The sequence below is a fragment of the Tetranychus urticae genome, chromosome 2, assembly GCF_039701765.1.
Source record: "Tetranychus urticae isolate SD_2017Ah chromosome 2, NJAU_TeUrti_SD_1.0, whole genome shotgun sequence".
NCBI classification, from domain to species: Eukaryota; Metazoa; Arthropoda; class Arachnida; order Trombidiformes; family Tetranychidae; genus Tetranychus; species Tetranychus urticae.
Genome location: NC_142959.1, coordinates 16,929,346 through 16,956,116, shown reverse-complemented (window position 1 = coordinate 16,956,116; position 26,771 = coordinate 16,929,346). Strand labels below are relative to the sequence as shown.

The 26,771-nt window shown below is 32.7% G+C and overlaps 6 protein-coding genes across 7 annotated transcripts in view; 4 read left to right on the top strand and 2 right to left on the bottom strand.

Moving 5' to 3' along the window:
* Positions 1–6,022, bottom strand: part of ApepP (Aminopeptidase P) — a 37,385-nt gene extending 31,363 nt beyond the window's left edge. Inside the window, exon 1 of the mRNA XM_015934367.3 lies at positions 4,414–6,022. Within this exon, the coding sequence (XP_015789853.1) occupies positions 4,414–5,284 (871 nt within the window). The 5' untranslated portion in view covers positions 5,285–6,022. The remainder of the gene's footprint in view (positions 1–4,413) is intronic.
* A 150-nt stretch (positions 6,023–6,172) lies between these two features.
* On the top strand, positions 6,173–8,144 carry LOC107366739 (uncharacterized). 2 transcript variants are annotated; one of them, XM_015934369.3, is made up of 4 exons: positions 6,173–6,937; positions 7,017–7,167; positions 7,231–7,460; positions 7,544–8,144. In XM_015934369.3, exons 1-4 carry the CDS (start codon positions 6,278–6,280, stop codon positions 7,997–7,999), a joined length of 1,497 nt encoding a protein of 498 aa, XP_015789855.1. In that variant the 5' UTR covers positions 6,173–6,277; the 3' UTR covers positions 8,000–8,144. The 2 variants fall into 2 exon arrangements, with proteins under 2 accessions (XP_015789855.1, XP_015789854.1); XM_015934368.3 differs by having other exon boundaries at positions 7,017–7,460.
* Positions 8,145–8,211: 67 nt separating this feature from the next.
* LOC149094015 (deoxynucleotidyltransferase terminal-interacting protein 1) lies at positions 8,212–10,301 on the top strand. The gene is made up of 2 exons (XM_089268241.1): positions 8,212–9,017; positions 9,088–10,301. Exons 1-2 carry the CDS (start codon positions 8,555–8,557, stop codon positions 10,035–10,037), a joined length of 1,413 nt encoding a protein of 470 aa, XP_089124367.1. The 5' UTR covers positions 8,212–8,554; the 3' UTR covers positions 10,038–10,301.
* Positions 10,302–10,382: 81 nt separating this feature from the next.
* U2A (small nuclear ribonucleoprotein polypeptide A'-like U2A) lies at positions 10,383–11,301 on the top strand. Its single transcript, XM_015934520.3, has one exon. It carries the CDS (start codon positions 10,491–10,493, stop codon positions 11,250–11,252), a length of 762 nt encoding a protein of 253 aa, XP_015790006.1. The 5' UTR covers positions 10,383–10,490; the 3' UTR covers positions 11,253–11,301.
* A 2,945-nt stretch (positions 11,302–14,246) lies between these two features.
* LOC107366606 (solute carrier family 35 member G1-like) lies at positions 14,247–16,635 on the top strand. The gene has a single exon (XM_015934226.3). It carries the CDS (start codon positions 14,647–14,649, stop codon positions 16,087–16,089), a length of 1,443 nt encoding a protein of 480 aa, XP_015789712.2. The 5' UTR covers positions 14,247–14,646; the 3' UTR covers positions 16,090–16,635.
* LOC107366782 (uncharacterized) overlaps positions 16,506–26,771 on the bottom strand; it is a 30,372-nt gene continuing 20,106 nt past the window's right edge. Inside the window, exon 4 of the mRNA XM_015934418.3 lies at positions 16,506–20,028. Within this exon, the coding sequence (XP_015789904.2) occupies positions 16,727–20,028 (3,302 nt within the window). The 3' untranslated portion in view covers positions 16,506–16,726. The remainder of the gene's footprint in view (positions 20,029–26,771) is intronic.

Genomic DNA, 26,771 nt, shown 5'->3' with positions numbered 1-26,771 from the left:
GTTGATCATCAATAATTGTCTTGTCAACAATTGAGTGAGAAAATAATATCAAATGATAATTGGTTAAATAGAGATGAGCATTAGACAAACAGAGGTAGAAACAAGTTGCTCAAATTATCCTCATCATGAACATTTCATTATGAAATAAAGATAATGATGATGATAAAGGTAATAACAATGATAATTACAATTGGTTACCATTAATTATCTGGCGAATCAAAAAGAAAGAATCAAAGGTAATCAAAGGGATAATCAAACAATTTAAAACAGTGTAACGTGTAAAATTGTGATAAAATAATGTTGAGGCCCAACAAAAACAACTTTGATTTTGTTATTTTTGTTCATTTCTGAAAGATACAGAAATTACCTTTTTCATTGGAGATTCAATGGTGAGATGATCAACAAGTTAACAAGAAATTAACTTTTCTTTTTTTCGTTTTTTTTCTTCTTCAGATGACAAGAAGAGAAATGAAGAAAAGGGTTGAATGGACGTTAGATGAGAAGATAGTAAATACGGCGAAATGAGAAATGAAGATGAAATGATCTTTCGGAGGCCAATTTTAAGGCTATAAATCAAGGTGAGCAGAGAAGCTGCATTTGAGGTTGATAGAAATATGTGTTTGTCTTAAGACATAAAAGATGAAAATGAAGGTAGAAAAGGGTAAAAGCTGAAGAAAAAGGAATCTTAATCTTTCATTTTAATTGGTTTTCATGTCTCTTTGAGAAGGTACAAAACTGTCATTGAAAGAAAAGGTAAAAAGAAGAAAAAGATTTAAGTTGGAAATCTGTTCTGAAACAAAATAATCAACTCAATTGGAAGACAAATTTCAACGATATTTGTGATCATAAAGGAGAAACTGAATGATGATAATCAGGATAAAAAAAGAGGGTAAAATTGATTGAAAAAAAACCTGATTTCCTATGGTAATGTAAAGCTATCTATTTGTCTTTGAATATGAAAATAACGTAAACACGTTTACATTTTTTTTACTCAAAATCACAAGATTTGGTCTTATTATTGAGTCAAATGGTTTTAATAATGACCTCGAAGTAAACTATTAACGGTAATCCATGAGATAAACAACAATTTCAAGATTATCTTTGGACAAGAAATGAGCAAATGTTTACGATTTGATGAAAGATTTTAACATTTAAAGTGGAAATCATTGACAATCAACTTTTGTTGGTGGCGAGATGAAAACAAGTTGTGATTCAGTTTGATTATGATTGATTTAAAATGAATTGATGATGATAATGATGATGAGCGATGAAAGGTTGGTTGAAATGAACAATCAAACTGGTAACATTTAAATTGAAACGGAACAAATTTGATCCATGAAATGGGAAGAGAAGCAAAACATTTTACAGTTTAACAAATTGTTGAGAGTTAACTTGATAACCTTTTGGATAAGTAAAGCAGATTAAAGGTCGCATAAGGCAAGTGATTAACAATCAATGGATCACAGTGGGTTAATGATTGTCTTAAATTGTCTTAAAACCAAGAGGATAATAATGGACCTTTGAGGGAACAAGCAACAGATTAGATTAACTGTTATATTCAATTCATCATGAAACCCAAAATTGATTGTCAAAAAGAGAATCAAAAAGGTCAACTGAATATCTTTTTTTTCTGGTAGTTGAGAGTAGCAGATGATGGCCATTTCATGTCTGGATATTAAAACAAAATGTGACCAGAATATCTTAACTGAATAAAAAGCCAAGCCCAATTCACAAATGAAAGATGATTCCAGTGAGATTCTTAAATGATGTTGATGAACAAATAATATGCTTCTGGCTATTGAAAGGAGTGCGAAGTAACCTTTTCAATTTGTAATATAAAAGGCAAACTTTAGTGACAAATGTTTCCAGCATTTTCAAGTAAAAGTTGATTAAAAATGATTAATAGCAATTGATAGTGCACACAATAATGACCGGTAAAACAAAATGGTAACAATTGTGATTTGCAATTAAATTAAAAAAGTAACATTAAAGTAAACGATAAAATGGTTTCAATCGTAAAATGGTTCAACGATTAAATTGTAACAAAAAAAACACATTCACCTGGCTTTTCATGAGATAAACTGTTTTAAACAGGAAAATCATTTTCCAATTCAATTGACAAACGTTCAATTGTTGAACAAATCAACAATCAAGGAACCTCAAATTGGAATAATTTATTAGCCAAAAAGAGGAGTAAATGATGGGTTAAGTTACCTGAATCATGGTGGGCCAAGAATCTGGATAAATGATAAATCTTTTCAACCTGACATTGCTAATAACAGTGTTAGGTTAAAAAGGTGATTTATCCAAGGCAAAAGGTTAGGAACAATGATTTTTGGTTAATTAATTGCCTCAATGGTCAAATGGTTTGAGTTATTCAAAATTGATTAACTTGATTTGGAAAGTTGAAATTTTCAGTTTTTCAGGTAAAATCAAGAAGATAAATAATTATAATGTTTAAACGTTAATTTTTTTGTACATTTAATTATAAGTTGTTTAGAGTAGCAAAAAAAAAAGAGTAAAGTTTAAATGAGTTGGAAATGATTAGATGATGATGATGAAAAGTCAAAAGATATTGCCCAAAGGAACAGATTATTAGATCTAAAGGGTTGATAATCATCTTGATGATGATGATGAGAGAAAATATAACAAAATTTTCCCCAAAAATGATAAATTTTTGGTGCAATTTCATTCAACTGATGACTATCAATGGCAAGACGAAGAGACGAGAAAGAAGTAAAAATTTGAGTGAAAAAATTGAAGTAAAAAAAAAGGTAAAACAAGTTGACAGAAAATGAATGAGAAAATGAAATTAAATTGATAAGCTAATCAATTTGCAAGCAATTTATCGATGATTAATATGCATTTAAATTGATTAGTTCTGTTATTAGATATTGAAATTGGTGGAACAATAAAGTGACCAGAAAAACAAAAAAACCTGAAAAGTTGAAGTAAAAGGACAAATGAAAGTAACGATAAAAGGTGATAAGTTCATGGTAAAGCAAACAACATTAAAATGAATAATAATGATAATTACAATGGAATTGATATTATCATAATAATTAATAATAATGATTATTAATGGCACTAATAATCGGGTTTTTATCAAGCAAAAAGTTGATTAACGCAAAAAGAAAAACAATTTTATTGCTCACAACTTTTTGTTGTTGTTCATCTTTTTGCTTCAATTCTCATCCTCACCTTTATATTAATCTTAATCATCATTATAAGTGTAATTTCAAGTTCAAGATATAAATTCAGGTAAAACTCTAATTGGCAAGTCTAATGAATAAAAGAAGCGTGAGAAAGTGCTAACACTCAAATCATCTACATCATCATAATAATCATCATAATCATCATCATCTCTGTCTAAATATTTTTACCCGTTTAACCCTTAAAGTTATAGGGAAAGTTGAAAGGGTTGAACAAGGATTTCCCTATAAAATGAAAGACCAAATTCACCAAAAAATTGTTTTAATTAGCTAATTCAATTTGGCCTGGAAAAAGGCTTTCTCAAATTGAGTCAACACATTAACATGATTAAAAGTGAAATTGTCAAAGATTGAACAAGACGACTCGGAATACCATGGAAACAAGTTATGGAGCAAGAATTTTGATATTAACAGAGGAAACTGGAAAACGTAAACAATGTTATTAATTGTAGCTCCAGGTTACGGATATGCGAGTAGTTAGTCAATGGATTGCAAATGGATGGCCATTCCAGGTTTAACCATTTTTTGTTTGTTTGCTAAAGGGTTGTGTATCAGTCTTATGATTGGTTATTGTAACTCATGAGATTAATTTGTTATCCATGGTCAATGATTTTTACATTTTGTTTTTTGTCCAACTAAATTATATAATCAACTAATTGTTAACAATATTGTAATGTTCACTTGGAAAAAGGTGATTAATGGATTATTTGCTGGTTCAAATTGTTTCATGGTTTGGTGTTTTTTTGTGGTCAGAAGTCACTTTATCAATTAGATTGTTATTTTGGGCAAATATTTAGAGATTTAAAGGTTTTTGCTTCTTCTAAAGATCACAATTTGATTTGGGATTAGCTTAGATTGAAATCTATGTGAATTGATGTGAGTTTTTTTTGGAAATTCATTTACCTTGTGAATTTATTAATACATTTGAATGGTTTACTTTTTTTTGCTGGTCAATAAAGAATAAAATTCATTCAAATCTCACGGATAATCTCATGATAATGAGACTAAATTCTTGACCTTATTAGGGTGTGCTTTGATTGGTATTGGTTGTAGGTAGGAAAGTGGATTAGGATGGTTAATCTTGGTGTGATTAGGTTGGAATGGTTAACATGATAAGATGGGAATTTTCAATCTCTTTTTGCCTTTTTAGTTGATTATTTTGTCAGTGGTAATGTTGGTTTAGTGTTATAAAGGTACAAACCTTCATTGGTGAACATGTTTCGGCAAAGTGATCTTTCTAGAGTTTCAATGTTGGGGCAACCAAAGTTGGCCATTGAGGCAGCAAAAGAGGCAAACTGGTGGTTTCCACTGGCAAAGGCAATGTATTTAAGAGTCTCCTGCATGAGAGTGGGAAATGAAACTGCTGCAGTGGCTGCAACAGCCGTTTGAGCATTAAGAACTTCTTGAATGGTCAATCCAGATGGTACTCGTGGTGAAATGATTGGGGTTACATCTGATAACAAAGGTCCACCAAGTTGACCTGAAGAGGGTGGTGATAATCCTGCGGATGACGATGAACCTGAGGTGTGATGTTGATGGGCTTGAGCTTGAACTTGGTGTAATGAGGATTGATTTGAATTGGCATCTCGATTGGCGTTAATACTATTAACATTGTTGGTACTATTAAGATTGTTGGCATTGTTGTTGCTATTATTATTTGATTGATTAGAGTTATGAAGGTGAGAGTGATGATGGCGATTGGAATGGTGATGAGGATGGTGATGGTGTGAATGGTGATGTGAATGGTGTCCATGATGATGGTTGGAACTATTGTTATTATGTGAATTGATAAAATTGGATGAGGCTGTTGATCCATTACGAAGTAAACCCACGGAACCCGAACCCGTGGCACCAGGTACACCACCAATTCCTGCCTCAGCTGGATGATTATGCTTGTTATTGGCCTTTTTCACACGATTATTAACAGTCACTGCACGACCTGGACATTGACGATCACGAGAACAGCGCCAATAAACAGTTCCATCTTTACCATCACGTACTTTGTTATATCTATGGCCTTCGTAGACAAGAGCTATTCCACCTCGTTGAGTCGCTACATATTGGCACTCCATTGCATCAGTGAATCAAATTTAACTCCCAATAAACGATATATATTAACATAAGCACATAAAGAGGTAAACAAAAGGGGAAAACAAATAAAAAAAAGAGTAAAACCAAAACAGCAAGGAATCAAGAAGATTGGATCATCTTGATTGTAGAAAAATTTAGGTAAAAACAACTTGTAAACAGTTTAACGAATCAATCACGGTAAGATAAGTTTACTACTAGCAATTGACTGTAAATTGTTGCCAAATTTGATTCCAACAATAGGAAGAAGCAACAACAAAAAAACAGAAACAACAAGAAACTTTTAACCAGCAACAGCAAGAACGTGTTATTGATAATGATAATTGACTGGTTCCAACTACATTTGTTGATGATATGTCCAATGATAAATATAAGGCCACTAAATAAAGTCACAGTGTAAGGTAAAAAAAAGGTGTAGAAAAGAGGTTGAAAGTGAAGATGACACAGAAAAAAAAGGACAAAAATGAAACAAGAAAAGGGACGAAGAAAAAAAATACGGTGTCGATAGGGTTTCACTTAAGTTGAATTGAACACATAATTGGCTCAAAAAAGTGTATAAAAGTGTATTTATCTGTATACATCAATGTTACTGAAACAGAAAAAAAGAGAGAAGAAGAGTGAGGAGAGAAGATTGGCCCTCCGGGTAAATTAAAAAAACGAACCAGGCCCAATAAACAACCCTCTCTACTCCTCTTTCTCTTTCTCTTTCTTTTCTACTCTCCCGCTCTCTTTATTCAATATCAAAATAATCAACCGGACAATTTTAAAATTATTTGATCGCCCTCTGTTGGTCATTAAATCAACAGTTAACAGTTAGTTTGTTTGCATATAAATAAATAGTCACAGTGTGAGAGGTCGCGCTTTTTTCTGATTTTTTAATTTTCAACGTTTTTTTAATTTCTGTTTTTTTTTCATTTCTGTTTCCATTTCCATTTCCATATCCATTTTATTTTTATTGTTTACTTAAACTGCTTGAAATGAGTGATCCAGTGGCGGAATCCGAACCTTCAACGAGCACTCAACAAAAGGATGCGAAGGAAGAAAAGGATGGCAAGGAAGAAACGAAAGTGAAGACTATTTATGACGTTGATGTGGATCCAATGATTATTATTTTTGGGAAATTGGATGTTCGGAACAGGACGAGATGTGAGCGAGTTTGTCGACTGTGGAACGAAATTGTCATGCAGTGCTGGCAGTCGACGCAATTACTGGCCTTCGAGAATTCTTTCAATATTTGGAGGGACGAATCAGGACAAATTCTTGATACATTGACACTGACCAAAATCCTCAGCAAGTGTCCAAACGTGAAAACAATCAACTTGGAGCAAACAGCAACCAACTTTGATGAAACAATTTTTAATGTCATTGGCCAGCACTGTCCGCATCTTCAAAAATTGATCATGAAACATAAAAATCTTAGCAGATACAATATCGCAAACCTCGGCAGAGCTTGCCCATCAATTAAATCAATCGATTTCAGCAACTGTAACAACATCAGTGAAAGAAGTTTGCAGGAATTGTTGGAATTAAGACCCGATCTTGAATCTATTTCTCTCAGCCAAGTCGACAACATCACTGGGCGGTGTTTTGATTTATGCACTAATCTTTCATACCTGGATCTATTAGGTTGTTCCTCGGTAAGTTTTACACAGTGAAGACAGTGCGTCTTTATTTAATTGTAGCAAATTTTAATTTTCTAATGATTTACTTTTCTAGATTGTTACAGATGCATTTTCTAGGCTTGGTCAAAACTGCTCTCAAACTTTGAAAACATTGTTGGCACCTTCTTTGACCCAAGCCGGATACGAAATTATTTGCAACACTTTTCGCAGTTTAGAAGTATTGCAAGTTCAATCCTCACATGGAGGTAAGTTGGCGTCCACGAAAAATCGACTTATCGATATTGTGAATGCGTTGCCAATGCTACCAGGTACGTTGAGCGGAGCCAGACTTCTGGGCAATCTGACAAAATTGCGAGTTTTACGGATTTTACCATACCTTAAAGATTTGGATAATGATACCTTTGTTGCAAACATAAAAAAATGGCCTGATTTAACAGAATTATGCATCTTTGGAGCTCAACAATTGAAAAGCCTATCAGTGTCATACCTTCCCAAATATTGCCCGCTATTAACTGATTTAACCTTAGAAAGATCAAAGGTAAATTTAATTTGCACACTAATTATTTGCCAACTAATTGAAATCTGTTTTTCTAAATCTATTAAAATTTATTTTTTCCACAGATAGATGACGAATCTGCAAGAGCACTTGCAACACTCAAGAAATTAAAGGAATTAAAAATTAATGGGAGCTCCATCACTGATGTAGGTGCAATGCATCTTCTCGCGCATTGCCCAACACTGGAACTTTTATCACTGAATCAATGCTACGGAATCTCTCTTGAGACAGTGCTGTACGGCTGGGATTTAGTTCATCAAGGGTTGGCTTCGAAAGAATTAGTAATCATTTATAATTTAACCCGAATCCGACCGAGCGCATACGCAACCCGAGAAGATTGCAGCAGGTATGAAGAAGGAGATATGTGGGCATCAGATGATGAGGTTTGCTACATACGTTCAGCCAATGAAGGAACTGAAGAAAGTAGAGAAGAGCACGAAGAGTATGAAGACCACCAGTTCGTTGGGAATTACGATTACATAGTCGATGGTGATCTTGAGTCGGAAGAAGAGCTCACTTAAATTGTTTGCTCAATTTTTTAACATTTGCATTTTTACCACTCTTTGAATCTAACAATGATCTCATTCGAAACTTAAAAGTTTATTTTCTTAACAAAATCAATTTAAATTCAATTTATATTTCAATAAATATGATCTGAAACATTAATTTCAAAACTTGCAACAAAAACACAATAATTTTGATACTATCGATATATCGATCCTAAAGAATCTTTCAAGTTGCAGGTTGCAACACTAATCTTTTGATTTAAAGTAATGTTGTTTACCATTTTTAATCATCATCCCAGTTTATTCTCTATTGTTGATTAATTGCTTATTTATTAGTTATGATGCCAGTGAGTCTACCATTGGTAATGGTTGGTCTGTTTGACCAAATAATATAGTATAAAGTCGGTTTTTTATTTTGCAAAATTTTGTTGAAACTAACCATCTGTATTACTCAATCCAAACTTCTGTCAAATTTTCTCACCATTTAAAGATATTGTACAGCATCTGTTTTATTTTATTTCTTTATTTATTCCTCTATTCATCCTAAAAATTTAAAATTAAGTGAACAAGATGAACCAAAAGGTGGTGAACACTGAGAATCATCTTGGTGTTAAAAATGAACCAAGCAATGCCTCATCGTCATCAACATCAACATTATCTACTTCATTTAATGCTGCTACAACATATACTCCAACAGCTTCTCTATTAACTGGTCCTATAAGTCAATCTTTGGATGGTAATTTGAAAGCCAGTGAAGATGATCTTCGTGAATGGACCAGAACTTATCATATGAGAACTTTGAATTTATTAAACTTTCCAACAAATGCTTCATCTAACCGAGTTAATTATAGAACTGTCATGAACAGAGCTAGAATCGGAATAGTCACAAGTGCAGCCAAATCGTTGAATGTTCTGAGACAAGCTCTTCAAAATAGTATCAATAATGAAATTAACACTATTTTACAAAAATATATAGAAAAATACTTCAGACCTTCCATAAGCAACATACGTAAAAATTTCGGTGCTAACTCAGGTTGGTTTTATTATTTGTTCATTTTCCTTGCAACCCACATCTCATTCCTTTTTTTTCTTATACCTTTTAGTTTCGGAACAACACCTTCAGGCAGCTTGCCGTCAAATACTCGAAGAAGCCAAAAAAATGTACATCGGCTCAAATGTAAATTCATCAAATTCTGCACCTGTTAATAGCCCATCGAATGGAGAATTAATTGAAAATGGATCAGATTATGAAAATAATACCATAATTTCAGGAACCAAAAGGCGTCATCACCATCATCATCTCCCTATCAACCAACTGTTTGACTATGAATCAGACTCGGAAAGTAATTCCTTTCATAATCATCATCTTCGTCCGCCACCGGTTAAAAGGAAAAAATTCAAAGGCACATCTGTGGTGGGTAAAGTAAAATCAACTCCCGCAAAAGTGCAAGTTAAAGGGAACAGTTCAATTGACATTAAGAGAGAAGGTCCAAGGTGGGATCCAAACAGACTGAGTACGGAAACACGATTTGTTCTCGGATCGAAAGCAAACAAAGCTCTTGGTTTCGGTGCAACTCGAGGTCGATTGTATACTAAACACGCCGATCTTTTTCGATACATTGGTGACCAAGAAGATAAACAATGGCTACATGAGCATGGGTTCATGCCTCCAGCTGGTGGTAAAGCTTATCTCATAATTAAGGAAGACATTGAAGATTTGTTGAGTTCTGACGAATATCGTGATGCTCCTGGGGTTGATGGTGACTCTATGGGAGTAGGATTCACTGTACCAAGCTATATTATTGATAAGATGAAGAAAACTATGGAAGCTCTGAGAAACGAAAGTGCTCGGTCAAATTTAATGAAAAATAACTCACTGGTACCACCAGTCATTGAATTAGCGCCTCCCGGTCAAAATTGTGATATTGTTGAAAATTCAAGCAGGGGACCTTCACCATCAGTTGACCTAGACTATTTAAGTTCAAATGTCGATTTGAGTCCATCAATCTCTCCACTTCCAACAGATCTGAGTTTAACTTCAAATGATATTTAATATTTATACCCTGTAAAATTAATCAATATTTAAGAGGAGTAAATCCTGTCAACATTCTATTTACGCTTAAGAAAATACTAATATACTATAAATATTATAAATTTGAAAAACAATGTTTCTCCAATTAATTATCAAAAAATATACCAAATTAATTTGAGTCTAACTGTCCAGATTGTATAAATTTTATTTGGATTTAGCTATTGATGCTTAAATTGATTCTTGAGATTATAATTAAATGATTGTGAAGGACTTATCAAATTATAATGTTCATTGTACGTAATCTGATTATATCTTTTAATTTAGTAATTTTAACTTTTTTATCATCTCTACATTCAAACTTGGTGGGCAAAGTATATCATAACTTTACGCATGTGCTAGATGGCAATGCATTCTATTGAAACCGTTGAATTTATTTTTTGTTTTGTTTTATTCTGTATTTAAATTATAATCAAAATGAAATTATCTGTGGATATAATCGAAGGTGCCGCTCAATATATTAATCCTGCTACCAAGGATCGAGAGTTGGATCTAAGAGGCTACAAGATTAGTGTTATTGAAAATCTGGGCGCTTCTCTGGACCAGTTTGACTGCATTGACTTCTCCGATAACAACATTCGCCGGTTAGATGGTTTTCCGCTTCTTTTAAGATTGAAAAAGATTTTACTCAACAACAATAGGATTAATCGAATTGCTGATGATCTCGACCAATGTATACCCAATCTGGAATGGTTAATATTAACTAATAACTCTATACAAGAACTAGGTGATATTGATGCTCTAGCGCGTTTACCTAAACTCGAATGCTTATGCCTTCTGAACAACCCTGTTGCCACAAAAAAATATTACAGAGAATATGTAATTTTCAAATTACCAACACTTCGGTTATTTGATTTTCGTAAAGTCAAGATGAAGGAACGAGAACAAGCCAAGGCCTTATTCAAAGGTAAAAAAGGTAAACAATTGGAGAAAGAGATTGGTATCAAGTCGAAAGTATTTGTCAGTGCCGCATCAAATGCTAATGATACGAAATCGAAACAGACTCAACCTGGTAAACCCGTTCACACACCAGCTGATGTTGAAGCTATCAAAGCTGCCATTGCAAAGGCTAAAACACTGGAAGAAATTGAAAGGCTTAATCAACTGTTGAAAGCAGGATACGTTCCCGGCAAATCGATAGCAGATGATCATGAAAATTTTGAACCAAATAATCGCTGAGCTTTACCAAACCAACCTGTGTAAAATAAATTTTTTATTTCTTTGGTAATTTAGCATTGATATTTTAATTTAAAATCGCGATGGTGGCTTTAAATTATTACCTTGGAATTGATTATCTTGAATCTTACCTGCTACCACAATAAATTCAGGATGAGCCATAATTTTGAAAGATGGTGAAAATCTGATTTCATTATCACAAATGATTCTAACAACTTGTAAGACTAAAATGCTATCATCAACATTGATCCTCAATCATCAGGATCAATCAAATTATTCTATTTACTCCTAAATTATACTAATATAATTTGTTTCAATGAAACACTCAAAGTTAAATCGGGTCAATTTAAATATTACTTGTTTAAGTAATAAAGGTAGCAAGAAAATGATTTGTTCATTTTTTCAATCTTAATCTATTTCTTCATTTAACCTAATTTTATGCTTCAACAAAAACAGTTTTGTCCAAGTAATGAAATTAAGCCAACCTTTAATTTCTGGAAAGGTAAAATAGTATACAAGATACACACACAATTTGCTTAAATGATTATAAGAAGGAAATAAACAGCTCAATTAAACTATTCTCATTATAATTTATTCATGATCAGCTAAATTAACTCTAACAATACAGACAAGCAAAGTGTATAAATAATCAAGTTTACACAAATGAAGAGTTACAATGAAATGTGAAAAGTGAAAATTCATAAAAGCGAATCGTAAATTTACTCAAATTTAAGCAATTACGTGGAGAAGTTCATTTAAATCATTCAAATTTACTGAATAATAATCTAATGATTAGCCACATTAGCAACATTGACTCTAAAATGATCTAAAAATTTAATTTCAACATTGACTAACATCGTTTATTCAGGATTCCCTATTACTTAACTTTGCTTTTTGATATGGTTAAACTATCGATAATGTGATAACATAATTAGCAATTATATCGTAATGCTGATCAACTAATTGAACTCTATTAATCTTTGAATGTTTAACCTGATTGTAATTGAAAATGGTGTCAATGACAATGGAAACATTAACAATAACTAAACAGCAAACCTTGACAGAGTTGATCAAAATTGATAGTCCAACTGGTTATATAGATATTGTTTAGCCTTTATATCAATGTAATACAAATGAACTGTGAATTAATTATTATATCTCGCTTTTTGATGTAAAACAATTGAAATTTTACTGTTAATTTAAACATTTCTTCATTATTTTCTGATCAAAATTATCTAAATACAATCATTTCTGTATAAAATCTCTATCTTCTTATTCAACCAAACGATTGAGTTTCCATCAAGTAATTTTGATTGATTTAAACTAATAGAAATGCAATCATCAATAATATTATAAAATTTAGATTTGGGTTGTTTTTAATATAAATTATATCGTCAACAAAAACCATTGTTTTACTAGCTTTGATAATCAGAAGAATGAATTGTAAATGCTGATGCAAAATATTGACTACAATAAATCCAAATCAGAATTTAATTTCTATTGTCAAGTTCAAACGTCATCAGATAATTTATATTGTTCCTATTTATTTTTTAAATTCATCATTTTAATCATGAGAATCACAATCAGGTAAATAATGTTTACAAGTAGCGAAATGTTGATGCTGATGATGTTAATGGTGATGCTGACTAGTAAACATTGATTAACCTTTGATGAAGATGACAATCTATTGTGAAAAAATGCTGGACAATACTTTATCTACTATAATTGAGTAATTAACTGAATCAGTTTGTGGTATAACCCAATTGTAACCTTGATGGTTCATCAGCAATTTGTTTACATTCAACTGATCATTTGATTTCTCAGTTTTGATTGATGGCTGATAAGACCAATAAATACTGAATATTGGTTTCATTGATTTTATTTACACTCCAAATGACTAAATTAAACATCAAACAATTGCTTAGCTTCAAACATAGCAAGACTTTTTTTGTTTACCTTTTTAACCAAACAATCAATTCAATTAATTCAAAGGTAAGCTTATTAACTAATAAATTAACCTTTTTGTCGTTACCCGAGTAATTGATGATAATAATTTTGATGATTTTCATTCAACAACAAACTCAGCAATCTTTTCCCCAATCTGTTCACATGTAAATGGCCATTGACTGCATAACGAGGTAAATTGATATTCAAATGGAGGTTAAATACTCTTTTTATTAGCAAAATTTTTCACCTCAAATCATTGGTTATTAATCTAAATAGTTTTTGACTCATCATTAACAGGAATAGATTCATTAATCTGACTACGCGATTGTTGTTAACCTTAACAGTTGCTCGGCAAAATTGATTGAATCCAACTTGAAGCAAGAGTTGATCATTTAAAAATAAAATATGTAAAATAACTAGTCAATGATGATGATTGTGAATTAACTAAGTATATTTTGTTGACAATTTACAATTAAATGCCCTTGTCAAACAATTTGTCCTCTTAAAGCATCAACAAAACCACAAACCTAAACATCAATTGCACAGACAAACAATATTAACAGCAATCTGAAAAGATCAACATCTACATTGATTATCCTTGATTAATATTATTAACCATCTTTAATGAATCTTTGTGATTTAAATATTCAGACGAGGAAGAGATTGAATCGCTGTAATTGTTAATAATTGGTTGAATGATCGAGTTTATTTGCCTTTACTCAAATCAGTGCACATCTGTGTTTTTTTGTTTACTCATTAATTTCCTATTCATTGATCCTATTCCTATCAGCTCGGCCAATTCATGATCAACCCTTTACACGAGACTGGAAAGGTTAATAATTACTATTGAACTTCAATTGATTTGATTAGGCTTCCTGATTTGCCTAAGATCTTTAATCTGTTGAGAAGTTGATGATTCCAATAGAGATGAAAATGATACAGTTAATGGGGAGTTGAGGTGGGTTGATGATAATGAGTAAGCGAAAGTCTTGTATGTTTGTGTTTAAATTTGATTGATGTAAGCATCATCATCAAGGTTGGGCGTGATTAAAATGAAAAATCAATTTAATTCAATTGAATTATCTATCAATATGAAACTTATTAGTTGATAGTTGGGAGCGGACCTAAACCATCTTCAAAAGTCTTTGTGATTGAGAAGGACAGTTTTCATTAACCATAATTCAGGACTCCATTGACCATTTTCACCAATCAAATTTTTCTGTTTTTCCAATCATGTTAATTAATTTTTGCTTCAATTGTGTATCATCAAACCAAATCATTACCAAGTAAAAGTCTTCTTTCAAACGTTTCTGACAATTTACAAGAGATTGACAAATCAATTGATCCAGTGGACTTTTTGGACAACAATTTTATAAAATAAATCAACTTGTTTTGTTTGCTTTTAAACTGTAAAATTTGATTAGCCAAAAAAGTTTGCTTTTGGTTGAAAATGAAGGATTCAATTGCCGTTGATCGAGCCAATCCAAGAGATGAAGACGATTTCATTATTGAGACTGTAGCCGATTCTAGTGAAACCAATTCAATTAAAACAGGAACTTCAACACTAGCTGAATCCAATGAAAACATACACAGTTTAACGCCTTTACCGAGACAATCCCATTTACGGTCAACTCCTGTCCTACGTCGAGCTTCAACATCTTCAATAAATTTCAACAGTACCAGTAAATCACCTCGTGCTTTACCATTACCGATTGACCAGTCAACTAAGTCTCCTTACCACACCAATAATTTACTGATATCAACAATTTCACACCAGGCCAACCTATCAGATTCCATGTCCTCATTGCCTTACTCTTATCAGGGTAAATACACCAATACCGGCGTCAATACTAACTATGGGGCTAACTATGGACGTAAAGCATCTATTGTCATATCAAATCTTCGTCGATCATCAGTCCAAGTTGTCATTTCTGTATGGACCTCATTTCGAGGAATCTTCTTTGCTTTCCTATCAGCCGTCTTTTTTTCCATCACCTCAGCCATAGTTAAACATTTATCAGAAATTCATCCAGGAATAATGTCGTGTTTCCGTTTCATTGGAATCCTTTTGTTTTCCCTTCCAATGGTCTCCGAAGTTGGATTCCGTAACATTTTAGGCCCACGAGAGTTACGATTTTGGGTACTACTTCGTGGTATTGCTGGAGCTACTTCAGTCTATCTGCGTTATTGTGCCCTTCAATATCTTCCCATAGCCAATGCAACCATCATTGTCCTATCAATGCCAGTTTTTGTTTGCATCTTGGCTCGAGTTTTCCTCAAAGAGCCTTGTGGTATTTTTCATGTCATCGCTCTTGCAGTAACTCTGTTGGGAATTGCATTCACGGCTAAACTAAATGTCATCTTTGGTTCATCTGAGGAAGAAGCTGCTGATGCTGGTATTGACAAGACTGCTCATCTTTTGGGCTTAGCCGCTGGAATGGGGGCCACTTTGGTTGGATCGTCATCCTATGTGATTGTCCGTAAAGTTAAATGTCTAGACCAGTCGATAATCTTATTCAACTTTGCTTGGGTGGCCATAATTGAGAGCTCGATAATAACTTATTTCCAAGATGGTATTCAACTACCGACCACCGTAATAGGAACCTGGCTTCTTGTAATTTTAACAGTTGCCTCTTTTTACGCTCAATTTTTATTAACTAAAGCACTTAAATGTGAAGAAGCTGGTCTAGTATCAGTCACTCGAGCATCATCTGAAGTTATCTTTGCTTTCTTAACGCAAATTTTTATATTTCAATCAATGCCTGATTGGTATTCTTATGTTGGCGCTTTCCTGGTAACAACAGCAGTTTCATTGACCAGCATTCGCAAATATATTGTTACACTACCAAAGGATAGTATTTGGAGACGTTTATTTGCATTCACATTAAAATAACAAGTGGAACCTCCGATCATGACTTATCGCAAATTTATTTTCACTGTTTACGATAAATTCAATTCACATTTAAAGACTCAAATTCTGAATTAAAAATTTTGTCAGATGGACAATCGTGGATGAAATTGACTTCAAATTTATCGTTTGGTCTCTTTTAGTTGAGGCACCAAATTATTAACCAAACTCTTTATTTAAAAGACTGTTTTACATATATATTCCTAGTCCAACAATAAACCATCAAACTAAATAATCAAAAAGTTTTTCCCTTCACCCTGTTTAAGCGGAAATTTCTCAGAAACCTGTATTCTGCTTAAGCTCTAACTATTTTTCGGACATGTAGTTCAATCGCGGCTTTCAATGTGGGCAAAAATTTCCGGTAGAATCCTTTCCGTTTAATTACAATTTTTACACAAAAATTTGATGTTTTGACTCTATTTATTGTAAATTTATTTGACATTTATGTATAGATTAATGTAATTTTTCATTTGCTCATAGAGGCAGTAACAATCAGTAATTATCAGTAAAATTAAATAATGAAAGAAATGACGATCAGTTGATGATTAATGATGATTTCATTATGGTTCATGATGACTTTTGTGGGATTTAAAATTTGTAAATTGTTCAAATTGTTCGAGTTTCATTCAAACCAGCCTCTCCATCGAGCATCATTTTCAGCAGCAGCGGCAGCAGCAGCGGAAAACCTTTCATCGCCAAGTAACTCTAAGGGTGAAAAGCCAGAGACGCCTCCTTGTTGACCCAGCATAGCAGGATTAAAGAAGTGACCAGAAGCCAGTGCTGCGGCGGCAGCGGCAGCCATGGCATTCATATTCATATTAGGCCCGGATCCGTTTCCATTTGAATTTGTTTGGGTTCCACTTCCAGCAGCAGCAGCGGTGGGAAACGAGTTGAAAAAGGGAAGGAAAGAGGGTAAAGTTGGATTGTATTCTGAGATTGAGGGTGAAGATGGCACGGTTGGCCGATGGACAGAGTTTAACATGGGATGGAAACCCGCTGGATAGCCTAGGACAGCGGCAGCCGAGCTCATTTGTTTGGCTAGATTGGGATGAAGTCGTTCCATTTCACGGAAAGCAATTTCTTGAGCAATCGTTTGTGAAGCCAAGGCAAAGTTTTCCGGTGTAACCATTGCACGTAATTGATTAAGAGTATTTGAAGATTGTAATTTAGATTGTACATCTCGATTGGCGGCGGACAATTCAGAGGGTGAAAATGGAAAGCCAGGTGGTAATAGAGGTAATTGTTGGTGTTGCTGTTGTGCTTGATGATGGTGGGATGAAAGAGGTTGTTGTTGTTGTTGTTGTTGTTGCTGTTGTTGCTGACGGCGTTGGTGGTGTTGATGATGTTGATGGTTAGAGAGACCATTAAGGTGTGTTTGAATTAAATGTTGCTGTTGCTGATTGAGATCTTTCAGACCAGACCCAGAGTTAGTGACCGATGATGCTGAATGATTTGATTTATCTTTCATTTTCAAGGCATTGGGTGAAGGACTTGATTTAATCAGTTGAGATCGATTTGAATTGGAGATAGTTTTGTGGTTACTTTGTGAAGAGGAATGATGTTTGGGTGTCGATGTTGTCCCAGTAATAGCCACTGGTGAAGAAACAGGCAATGGCGATGGGTTAACATGTCGTTGTTGTTGTTGCTGTTGCTGTTGGTTTTGGGTTTGATGGTTAACAGCAGCTTTGGATGAATTGCTTTTTAATGTTGTTCGCTCATAATTAACATTAATATTAACATTATTATTACTATTACTATTATTACTATTAGTATTACTATTAGAATTACAATTACTATTATTACTCTTTGGCACTTTAGGGACTGAATTTATAACAGCATTGTTATTAGCAGCATGTTGATGTGCAGAACGATGAATACTATTATTGGTATTGTTGTTGATGTTGTTATTACTATCCATAGAGTTATGGATAACTTGTAAACCAGAATTTTTACCAGATTTGCATTCCTTAACTCGTACTTTAGCACTTAAATCAAGTATGGTTGATGGTGAGGTGTCCTCAGAGGTCACTTTGTCTTTTGGTGTAACAACCTTTCGATCAACTTCAACAATCCTCTTTTTACTGACAGTTAAATCCAAAGGTAGCAACAGTGAATCCTGGTGTGAGGAAGGAGCAACTTTACGTTTCAATGAAGAGGAGGTAAAGTTGGGTGTTAATTTGGTACTTTTAGTGACTGAAGATGAGGTTGATGAAGATCCACTGGTAAAGGGTATTTGTTGTGTATACCATGGAGAGGGTAAAAAGGTGGCTGCATGAGCAATAGGAGGTAAACATGGCTTTTTGAGCAGGGAATTGTCTTTGGGTAAACCATCGATTGGATTGTCTTTATAAGTTGGAACAACCTTTACACAAGGCTTTAACGGTGTTTTATGGATAACACTTGGTCGACCAGAGGTTGTATTTGTTACATTTGAATTTAAACTGACATTAAGTGAATTATTGACCGTTGCATTAACCGTGGCAGCAACAGCATTTGATTTAACATTTAAATTGGCCTTTTTAATACCATTTACTGGTGGTATTGTTTGACTTTCATTGCTTTCAACTTTCATTTCTCTTGTCAAATGAACTTGCTGTTGTTGTTTAGCAGCATCCATTGCTGAAATAAGTGTTGATATAGACGATAAGGGTGAAGCAGCATTGTTTGTATCGACATTAACAGCACCATTAGCAGTGCTTAATTTATCTGACTTAGATAAGTTTAAATCAACTTCAACATTATCATCGGTATCACAGTCATCAGTTCCGGTGGTTAAATTTTTGTCCCTCTTATCATTATTGGTATCATCATCGTTACACTTGTTACTTTTCAAGCAATTAACCTTCTCATCAGCAGATATCTCATCAGCTGACTTTGATTCAACTTCACTTTTGATTGGTTTCATATCGTCTCCATCAAGTTCACTATTGACCGATTTTAATTCAATTTTATCAACTTTCGTTTCATTTAAATCTTTATTGGCATCATTTTTCACCTCATCTGCACCATCCAAGTTGACCATGGATGAACCAGGTTTAACATCATCAGTTGTCTCAAAATTTGATACTTTATCTATTTCCATGTTTTCCTCAACACCAACAGCTGACATTTGAGAGGTTGGTTTACGCTCTGATTGTGAACAGTTTAAATTATCTTCAACACTTGGACTGGCTGTTGATTTAACAGGACAAGTTAAACTTTTCCGTTCATTTTCATCTTTACACTCAACTTGACTCTCATCTCGACTCTGATTAGGCAAACCATTTCTAGATGACAATTCATCATCCGAACAATTATTAGAGTCTTTATCAATTTTCCGTTCCGATTGACCAGATTGACTTTCCTCACTTTTAACCAACTCGGCTTCAACCGAACAACCATCAACAATAGATGACTTGCTAGCCTCTTCTTCATGCAACTCACTGTTTAATGATTCACTTTCATCGTCATCGGTTGCAGACGAGGTTGACCCATTAGTCGAGGCAGCAGCAACCGTAGCAGGAGCACTCGATGAACTGCCTTGCTGTAACCGTTTAGACTGACGAACACCTTGCCGTCTATGGCGATGACGATGATGACCTCGACGTCCTTTTCGTTCTTCAGTTACCATTGAAGTTGCACTTGCAATTGACTGATCATCATCGAGACCCTCTCCACCTTTAGTCGATAGCTCGGGTGATCCAAGTGGAGATATTGATCGACCCCGAGTCGATCGACGATTAGTTTTGATTCCTCGAGCTTCATTCAAATGCCTCTCAAAAGGCAACAGCAACCTTTCAAAATGCCTTCTCGTACAAGTTGCCGCACTAGTGCTTCTCGGGTCACCGCCAAGGCGATCATAAACAATTTTCCATATCCTTTGCTTGGTAATCCTTTCATAGCCTCCAAGTTTCTGAGTTAAGGTGAACAAGTAAAATAGGTCAACTGTAAGAAGAGAGAAGAAAAAAAATGTCCAAATTAATACATTGAATTGCGAATAGTAAATTGTCTAAAGCAAAAGCTGAACATTCGTATTCATCAACTAAATCAATTTAAATTAATATGTAAATCAATGTCGACAGCAACAAGGAAAAGGTGATAAAAAGATGATCAAGAGAAATGAAAGAAAAACTTTTTTCTATTTTTACCAAAAAAATCATGAAAACCTTTCAACATTTTCATTGAACCTCATGTAATAGATTCCTTCATTAAATGGTTCAATCTTTCATTATCATGTTTCCTGTATTTTTCATGTTTTCACAGACATTTAAACAACAAATTGAACAATAAAATTATTGCGCTTGTTGAGAAATTAATTTGTCTCCTTGCAAATTACAATCAATGGTGTAATTTAAATGAATAATCAATTAAGGTGTTGGGCTGAGAGAAGCAAGAAAAAGGTAAGAAAACAATTGATTGAATGTTAAAATACAGTAAACAATAAAACAATATTAAATGGAAACATTAACTTGAACAGAATTGCCTTTTGAATCATTGATATAACAATAATCATGATTTTGCGTCCTTCATCGACTCTCATTTCAACTTATTATTCAATTGACTATCACACTCTATTAAATTACATGATAACAAATTACTATTCTGACCTTTTATTTCACATTTTGGATGAAAAGGAAAAAAATAAAAGACCAGAAAAGAAAAAGTTATTCAATTGTTTCCACTAATTTTGATCATTTGAATGTTTTAAAAGAGCAAAATTGTTGAAACATTTTCCACTTTGTTTATCAAATTTCAACAAGGAATAGTGATAAAAATAATTTTGAAAAATATCTCACATTTCCTATTCTGATAATCTGATAATGATGGGAAAAGAAGTCACAAATTTTTATCATTTACAGTTTGCAAAGAAACAATTTTATCAATTTTCAAAGTCAATGAGTTTTACAATAAACAGAGATTGTTGGTGAAGATGAAAATGATGAAAAGTAAACGAAATGATGATCAAGAGATGATAAAAAGATACACAAAGAGATGGAGCAAAAAACAAGTTAAAAATTGGACAAGATTCATTTAAAAGCGACTCATGTTATTGGATCGATATTTGGTTGAATGAAAACAACTTCAATTTTCATTCTCACTTTTCACTGCCTTTTCCCTCATCTTCATCTTTATGCAACTTGTTATCGCCATTTCAACCATTTTTCACTCTTTTCCCTCCCAATCCTTGATAAACATTTCACCATGTTGTTGCTACGTTCACAAAGATATTCAATTTGACCTAAAAAAAGCGGGCAATCAACAATTAAAACACTTATCCAAACCTTAACTCTTTCAATTAGATGTTCAATGTTTACCTTTCTCTTGATCTTGACTTTCATCAACAATCAACCTTTAAATTACCTTTTGACTGGTTCAACATGAAACAATCATAAACTTGATCTTAATTGACCAGCTTTTCATCTTTCCTTCACATTTCAATCTTTTCCACTTTTCATTATCATGTCTCTAAGGTTGCCTGAAATTATTGATAGTCCAATGATTTTATCTGCTAGTTCATGGAATCATGAAAGACGCAAATGCCAACCATTGGTAATCAGAAGCTTTTTTAAACATTTTCATTGCAATCATTTGCTATGAGAGATTGAACAATGTCAACCTCAATGTTTCCATTATCAAGTTAACCAGAAGAAAAGAAAGTTTCTCTGAAATTCATTTGATAACCAATCCACATATTCAAGTGAACACCAGAAAACTCATCACGGATGTTATCTCAATTGTAAGTGAAAAAATGATTCTAAATATGTTCAATATCATGGGCAGTTAGTCAATTATAGAAAGTTAATTGCTGTTAGGTGCAAAGAATGAAACATTTTAGGTTTACAAGGAAAACATATTTATGTTGATAATGACGATGTGAAAATGTGTATTTACAATTGGATAAGAAAAGGAAATAAAGAAGAGTGAAAAGGACTAATTATCATCAATTTGATGAGTTGAAATGAAATCATAGATTTTTCATGAAAATCGGAAGGAAGTTTAATTGCCAGTAAACAAGTGAATGCTTGGCTAAGCTAACACGATGCCAATTGATTGCAGCCTAAAGGTGCTGAGAAATGATCATTAAAGTAAATTATTGAAAGTTTGTTTACCAGCAAAAAAATGAACCTTTTTTGTATTCATTGCAATAAATGGTAATAATTTTAGCTGATTAGTTTCAACCACAAATGCGATAAAAAAAGAGTTTCCCCCTTTCAACGATTCTAATTGAATAAGTTTCATCAATCCTGAGTCAAGATGAGGTAAACATGAGATTGATAATGATTGAGAATGAAAAAAAGGGAATGAAAAAGGGTTTAATCAACAGATTTGGAGAAAATAAAATCTCATGAAAACAACATCAACAGAAACATTATCTATCATATAATTCAAGTGAATGAAGGAAAAATGTCATTACATTTAGACAACTCTTTCTGCTTCCAATTCAACTCTTTCCATCTTTTCCCTCATCTTTTCAAGCTCACTCAGCCTCAGAGAGATTCTTGAATTTTACAAAATTCATACAAACCCACCATCAACACTGACACCACCCAACTCGAAATCTTTTTTTTTATCATTTTCCTTTTTTCGCCTACTTTTTCCTTCGCCATTTCACCATCCTTCTCATCCTCATCTCATCATTTTCATCATCAATAATTTATCTTCTTGATACATCTGAAATCAATTGGGATTCACCATTCACACGCAATACCAGCCAATATAATTGGTTGACAGTTATGCGTAAATGTATCTAACTATCATTTTATTATTATAAATTATTAGACAATTGTTAATAAAGAAATGATAACTTTTAGTAATCATTTGAAAAATCACGCAATCAATGTTTTCTTTCAATACCTTTAAATCAACCTTTAGCAATCAGAGGAAAAAAATATTGAAATATTTTCATGTTTTGAACTCTTTTTTTTTCTTGATATTGAACATAATTCTGGTGTTAGTTTGATAGATTAATCATTTGTAACTTTAGGAAATATTGTTTCCATGTTTTTGTAAAGTAAAGTGAAATGGTGAGCAAAAATAACTACAAATGTAATAATAAATTTTAGCTAAATTGCGCATTTAACCACATTATCCAATCAATCATTGAGATTAGATTTGATTAAGGGAAGAAACATTGAAAAGATAATAATAAAATCAAGAGCAAATAATTACAGGATACTTTACAAATACAATGATGGGATAATTACTTGATAACTTAGTTTTTGTTAACAACTTGTTATAATGATGAGAGGATATAAAAATGTCTGAGTAATGTTTTTAATCTGGTCAATAAAAGATTGAGTTGTTTCAAGCAATATTCATAACCAGGAGAGAGAGAGAGAGGATTCATTCATTATGGGCATGATTGTGAGAAGAAAGGAAAGAAAGGTTAAATTGATTATGAATCGATAAATGAACATGAAAAATGGCATTAAATTAACTACTAACTAATTATGTTCAACAATGGTAAAGACAGGAGACAGAAGATTGAGAAAAGGCGAAACATGGATAATTAACTTTTTATCAATTGTTCATTTAGTTCAGCTTTTTCAACATTTTTATCAACATAATCTAGTCACTGATGATAATTACTAGGCATGCATACAGAGAGAGAGAGAGAGAGAGGTTAAAATGAGTTACAATCAGGATAAACTTACAGACACACTCACCAAACAACAATTAAAAGTAACAATAATCATCAAGAAACTCCCAGACCACATTGGATAAGGATGAAAATAGAGAAGAAGAAGAAGAAATGAAGGAAAAGAAGAAGATGGAGAGAAATGAAGGAAAGAATGGAATGGAAAGGAAGAAAAGTAAAGATGAAAATGCAGTGAAGATTGGAAGACAAGTAAATAAGCAGAAAGGTTAAAGGATAAATAACTTGGGAAAAGTTGAACATTATTTGGTTCATGGTATCAGCATCATTTAACCGTAAATTAAAGTTTAAATTGCATCACCTAGGATCAACATGATTTAGGTAATCTGTGTAACAGTAACATTTCAAGTTGTTTTTCTGTGTGTTGGTAATGATCATCATCAAGAGTAAGTTAATATGGTTAAATTGATAAGTGATTGAAATTGATTGTGCATTCAAATAGTAAAATGAACACAATTTAACAATTTGCAAAAACACAAACTTTTAAATCATATTTGACATTGAAATTAAATTGACTCTTTTTGTTTCAATTCATCGATTGATTTACAAGTTGACTTGATGTTGCTTTGTTTTTGTAAGCAAACCAATTATTGAAAGCAACTTTTATCTGATCAAATATTGATTAATAGATGAAACAGTATCAGGAGCAATTCATTTCATGAAGTAAACTCAATGAAAACCTGAATCTCAACATTAACAGTTTTGGACCGATTCTTCTTCTTCTTCCAACAATATTGATTTTTGTTTCTGGATCAAGTAAAAAGAGTTTCACCACAAATCATGAAAATCTGTTCACAATTGGCCAACAATTTAAATTGCAATTGAGAATTAAACTTTTGATTAAAAGTTAAATTTTTTTAACAGACAATATTAAGAGTTAATTTGCTTCAAGGTTGGGTTGGAATGAAAAGTTTACTTGAAATGATGATAATAAATAATGAATCAACCAGTTTTGCTTTGTTTCCCAAAGAGGCAACTTTCAATATATCATTAATGTAATATCATCATCTTCATCATTAACACATTTTTCAATAGCAACAATCTATCATTTATCATCATCATCATTATCATCAATATAATCATGAGATTATCAGAGCTTTCTTTCAAATGTATTTATCAAGTCTTTCGATTGATTGCATCTCTACAAAAATAACAGGAAATCAATTGGGAAGGATAAACATGAAAATTTGAATAACAGCAAAAGTAAAGCAAAAGTAAAGCAAAAGTTACTTGTCATGAGTAATTCAGCCTTTTACTTTTTTCTCATGGCAACTAAAGAAGAAGAAGAAAAATCCATGAAAAAAAGAGCAAAATTTCAGGCAACAAGCAAGAAAAAAATGAATTTACATGTCAATTGTTTACACACATTGAAAGAGTCATGTAAAAATTAAATTAAAAATCAAGTGACACTTAAGACAAATTGTTAAATGTTGGTTAAATATTGTGTCTTTTAATTTTGTTTCAAAGATGGATGAAGTTGCTTGTTAATAGGAAAATCAAATGAGGGAGTAAAAATAGTTGCATTTGTGTTCAACTAACAACTCGTAGAGAGTCAACCAAGCAAGCAACACAAATCATTATTATTATCATCATCATTATCATCATCAATGTCAATGGCAAACAACAACAGCAACAGCAAGAGGCTCGAAAAGTACAAGAAATAGTCAATCAATAGCACGGAGAAAAGAGAAAGAAGAGAAACAAAAAAATTGAATGAAAATGGATAAATAGTTGAAGGAAAAGCCGAGCAGAGTCAGATTAACATATTCAGTGCAAGTTGAGGAAAAGGCAAGGGAAAGATGAAGATAAATAAACAGCAAAGAAACCAGAAAAGTAGAGAGAGAAGATCAAGAATGTTGAAGATGAAAAAGATGAGGATAAAGATGAGCTGGAAAGTGAGTGAAACAAAATGTTGAAAAAGGACAAAAAAGGAAATGTTGATGGATTCATGTTTATTGAGCGACTTGTAGCTATTCAGTTAATCGGTGTAAATTAATTGAAATTATCAGTAAATGAATAAATTATCATTTTTCTTTCTTTGCTGCTCATCAACTTTTCACCAACCTTTCCATTTTTCATGCAACTTTTTTGCTCCATTTTTCCCCTTTCACTCTGTGAACTTTTTTTCATTGTTGGTAACAGTTATTGTTATGATTGGTTATTATGATTATTAATAATATTATTTTGTTTCCCTCATAACTCAACCTTGGTTAGTAGCAGTAAACTTGTAGTAGATTAACAAGTAACAAACATAAACATAACCAGGCAAACAGAGTGAAATGAGGACAAATCGATCATTGGGTGATCAATGAGAATCGATTCAACAATTTGAAATGAACAAATGGAAGAGAGAAAGGAAAGAAAGATTGAAATGATTGAGCCTGGAGGACTCAAATTTCCATGATATCAAAGCATCAGCAATCAATTTCAAGGTTCATCTAACTCACGCTTTCAGCCAAACACTGAAAAAAAGGTTTAAATTCATTGCATTAAATCTTTTTTTTTACTTGCTTTTCCCTGAGAATCAAACAATACATTAGGTCCGTTATATTGGCCATTTAATAAGCTGAAAAGGTTCAACAAATAAACAAAATCAAATGAAATTAGGGTTAAAAACTGAAAATTATCCAAAACTATCATCACAATTATCTCTTTCACCATTATCATCATAATGATCGTTTCAACCATTAACCAATAATTTTCAACTTTTACAATTTTTTTTTCTGGATTCTCTTTCTGGTCAACCTTGTCATGGAACCTCTTCATGGTGAAATGAAAATATTGAGTAAATCAGTGAGAAAGTTGAGTGTGATGATGAAGTAGTAAAGAAGAGGTGAAAGGAAAAAAAAGAGTGATGATAATGATGATGAGGAAGGGAAGAAGGAATAAACGAGATTGAGTAAAGAGAAAGTTCAGTGAATTTTGTGAATGTTGAAGACAAAAAAAAGTTGTTTAAAACATTTCAATTGAGTTGAAACAAAATGGTTAAAATGAATTAAATTTGGAAAGTTCATTTTTTCATTTTTACCTT

Coding starts and splice junctions, on each gene's coding strand:
- LOC107366739 (XM_015934368.3), top strand. CDS start 6,278: ATGAGTGATCCAGTGGCGGAATCCGAACCTTCAACGAGCACTCAACAA. Junction 6,938..7,016: donor ATCTATTAGGTTGTTCCTCG/GTAAGTTTTACA, acceptor TTACTTTTCTAG/ATTGTTACAGATGCATTTTC. Junction 7,461..7,543: donor TAACCTTAGAAAGATCAAAG/GTAAATTTAATT, acceptor TTTTTTCCACAG/ATAGATGACGAATCTGCAAG.
- LOC149094015 (XM_089268241.1), top strand. CDS start 8,555: ATGAACCAAAAGGTGGTGAACACTGAGAATCATCTTGGTGTTAAAAAT. Junction 9,018..9,087: donor AAATTTCGGTGCTAACTCAG/GTTGGTTTTATT, acceptor TATACCTTTTAG/TTTCGGAACAACACCTTCAG.
- U2A (XM_015934520.3), top strand. CDS start 10,491: ATGAAATTATCTGTGGATATAATCGAAGGTGCCGCTCAATATATTAAT.
- LOC107366606 (XM_015934226.3), top strand. CDS start 14,647: ATGAAGGATTCAATTGCCGTTGATCGAGCCAATCCAAGAGATGAAGAC.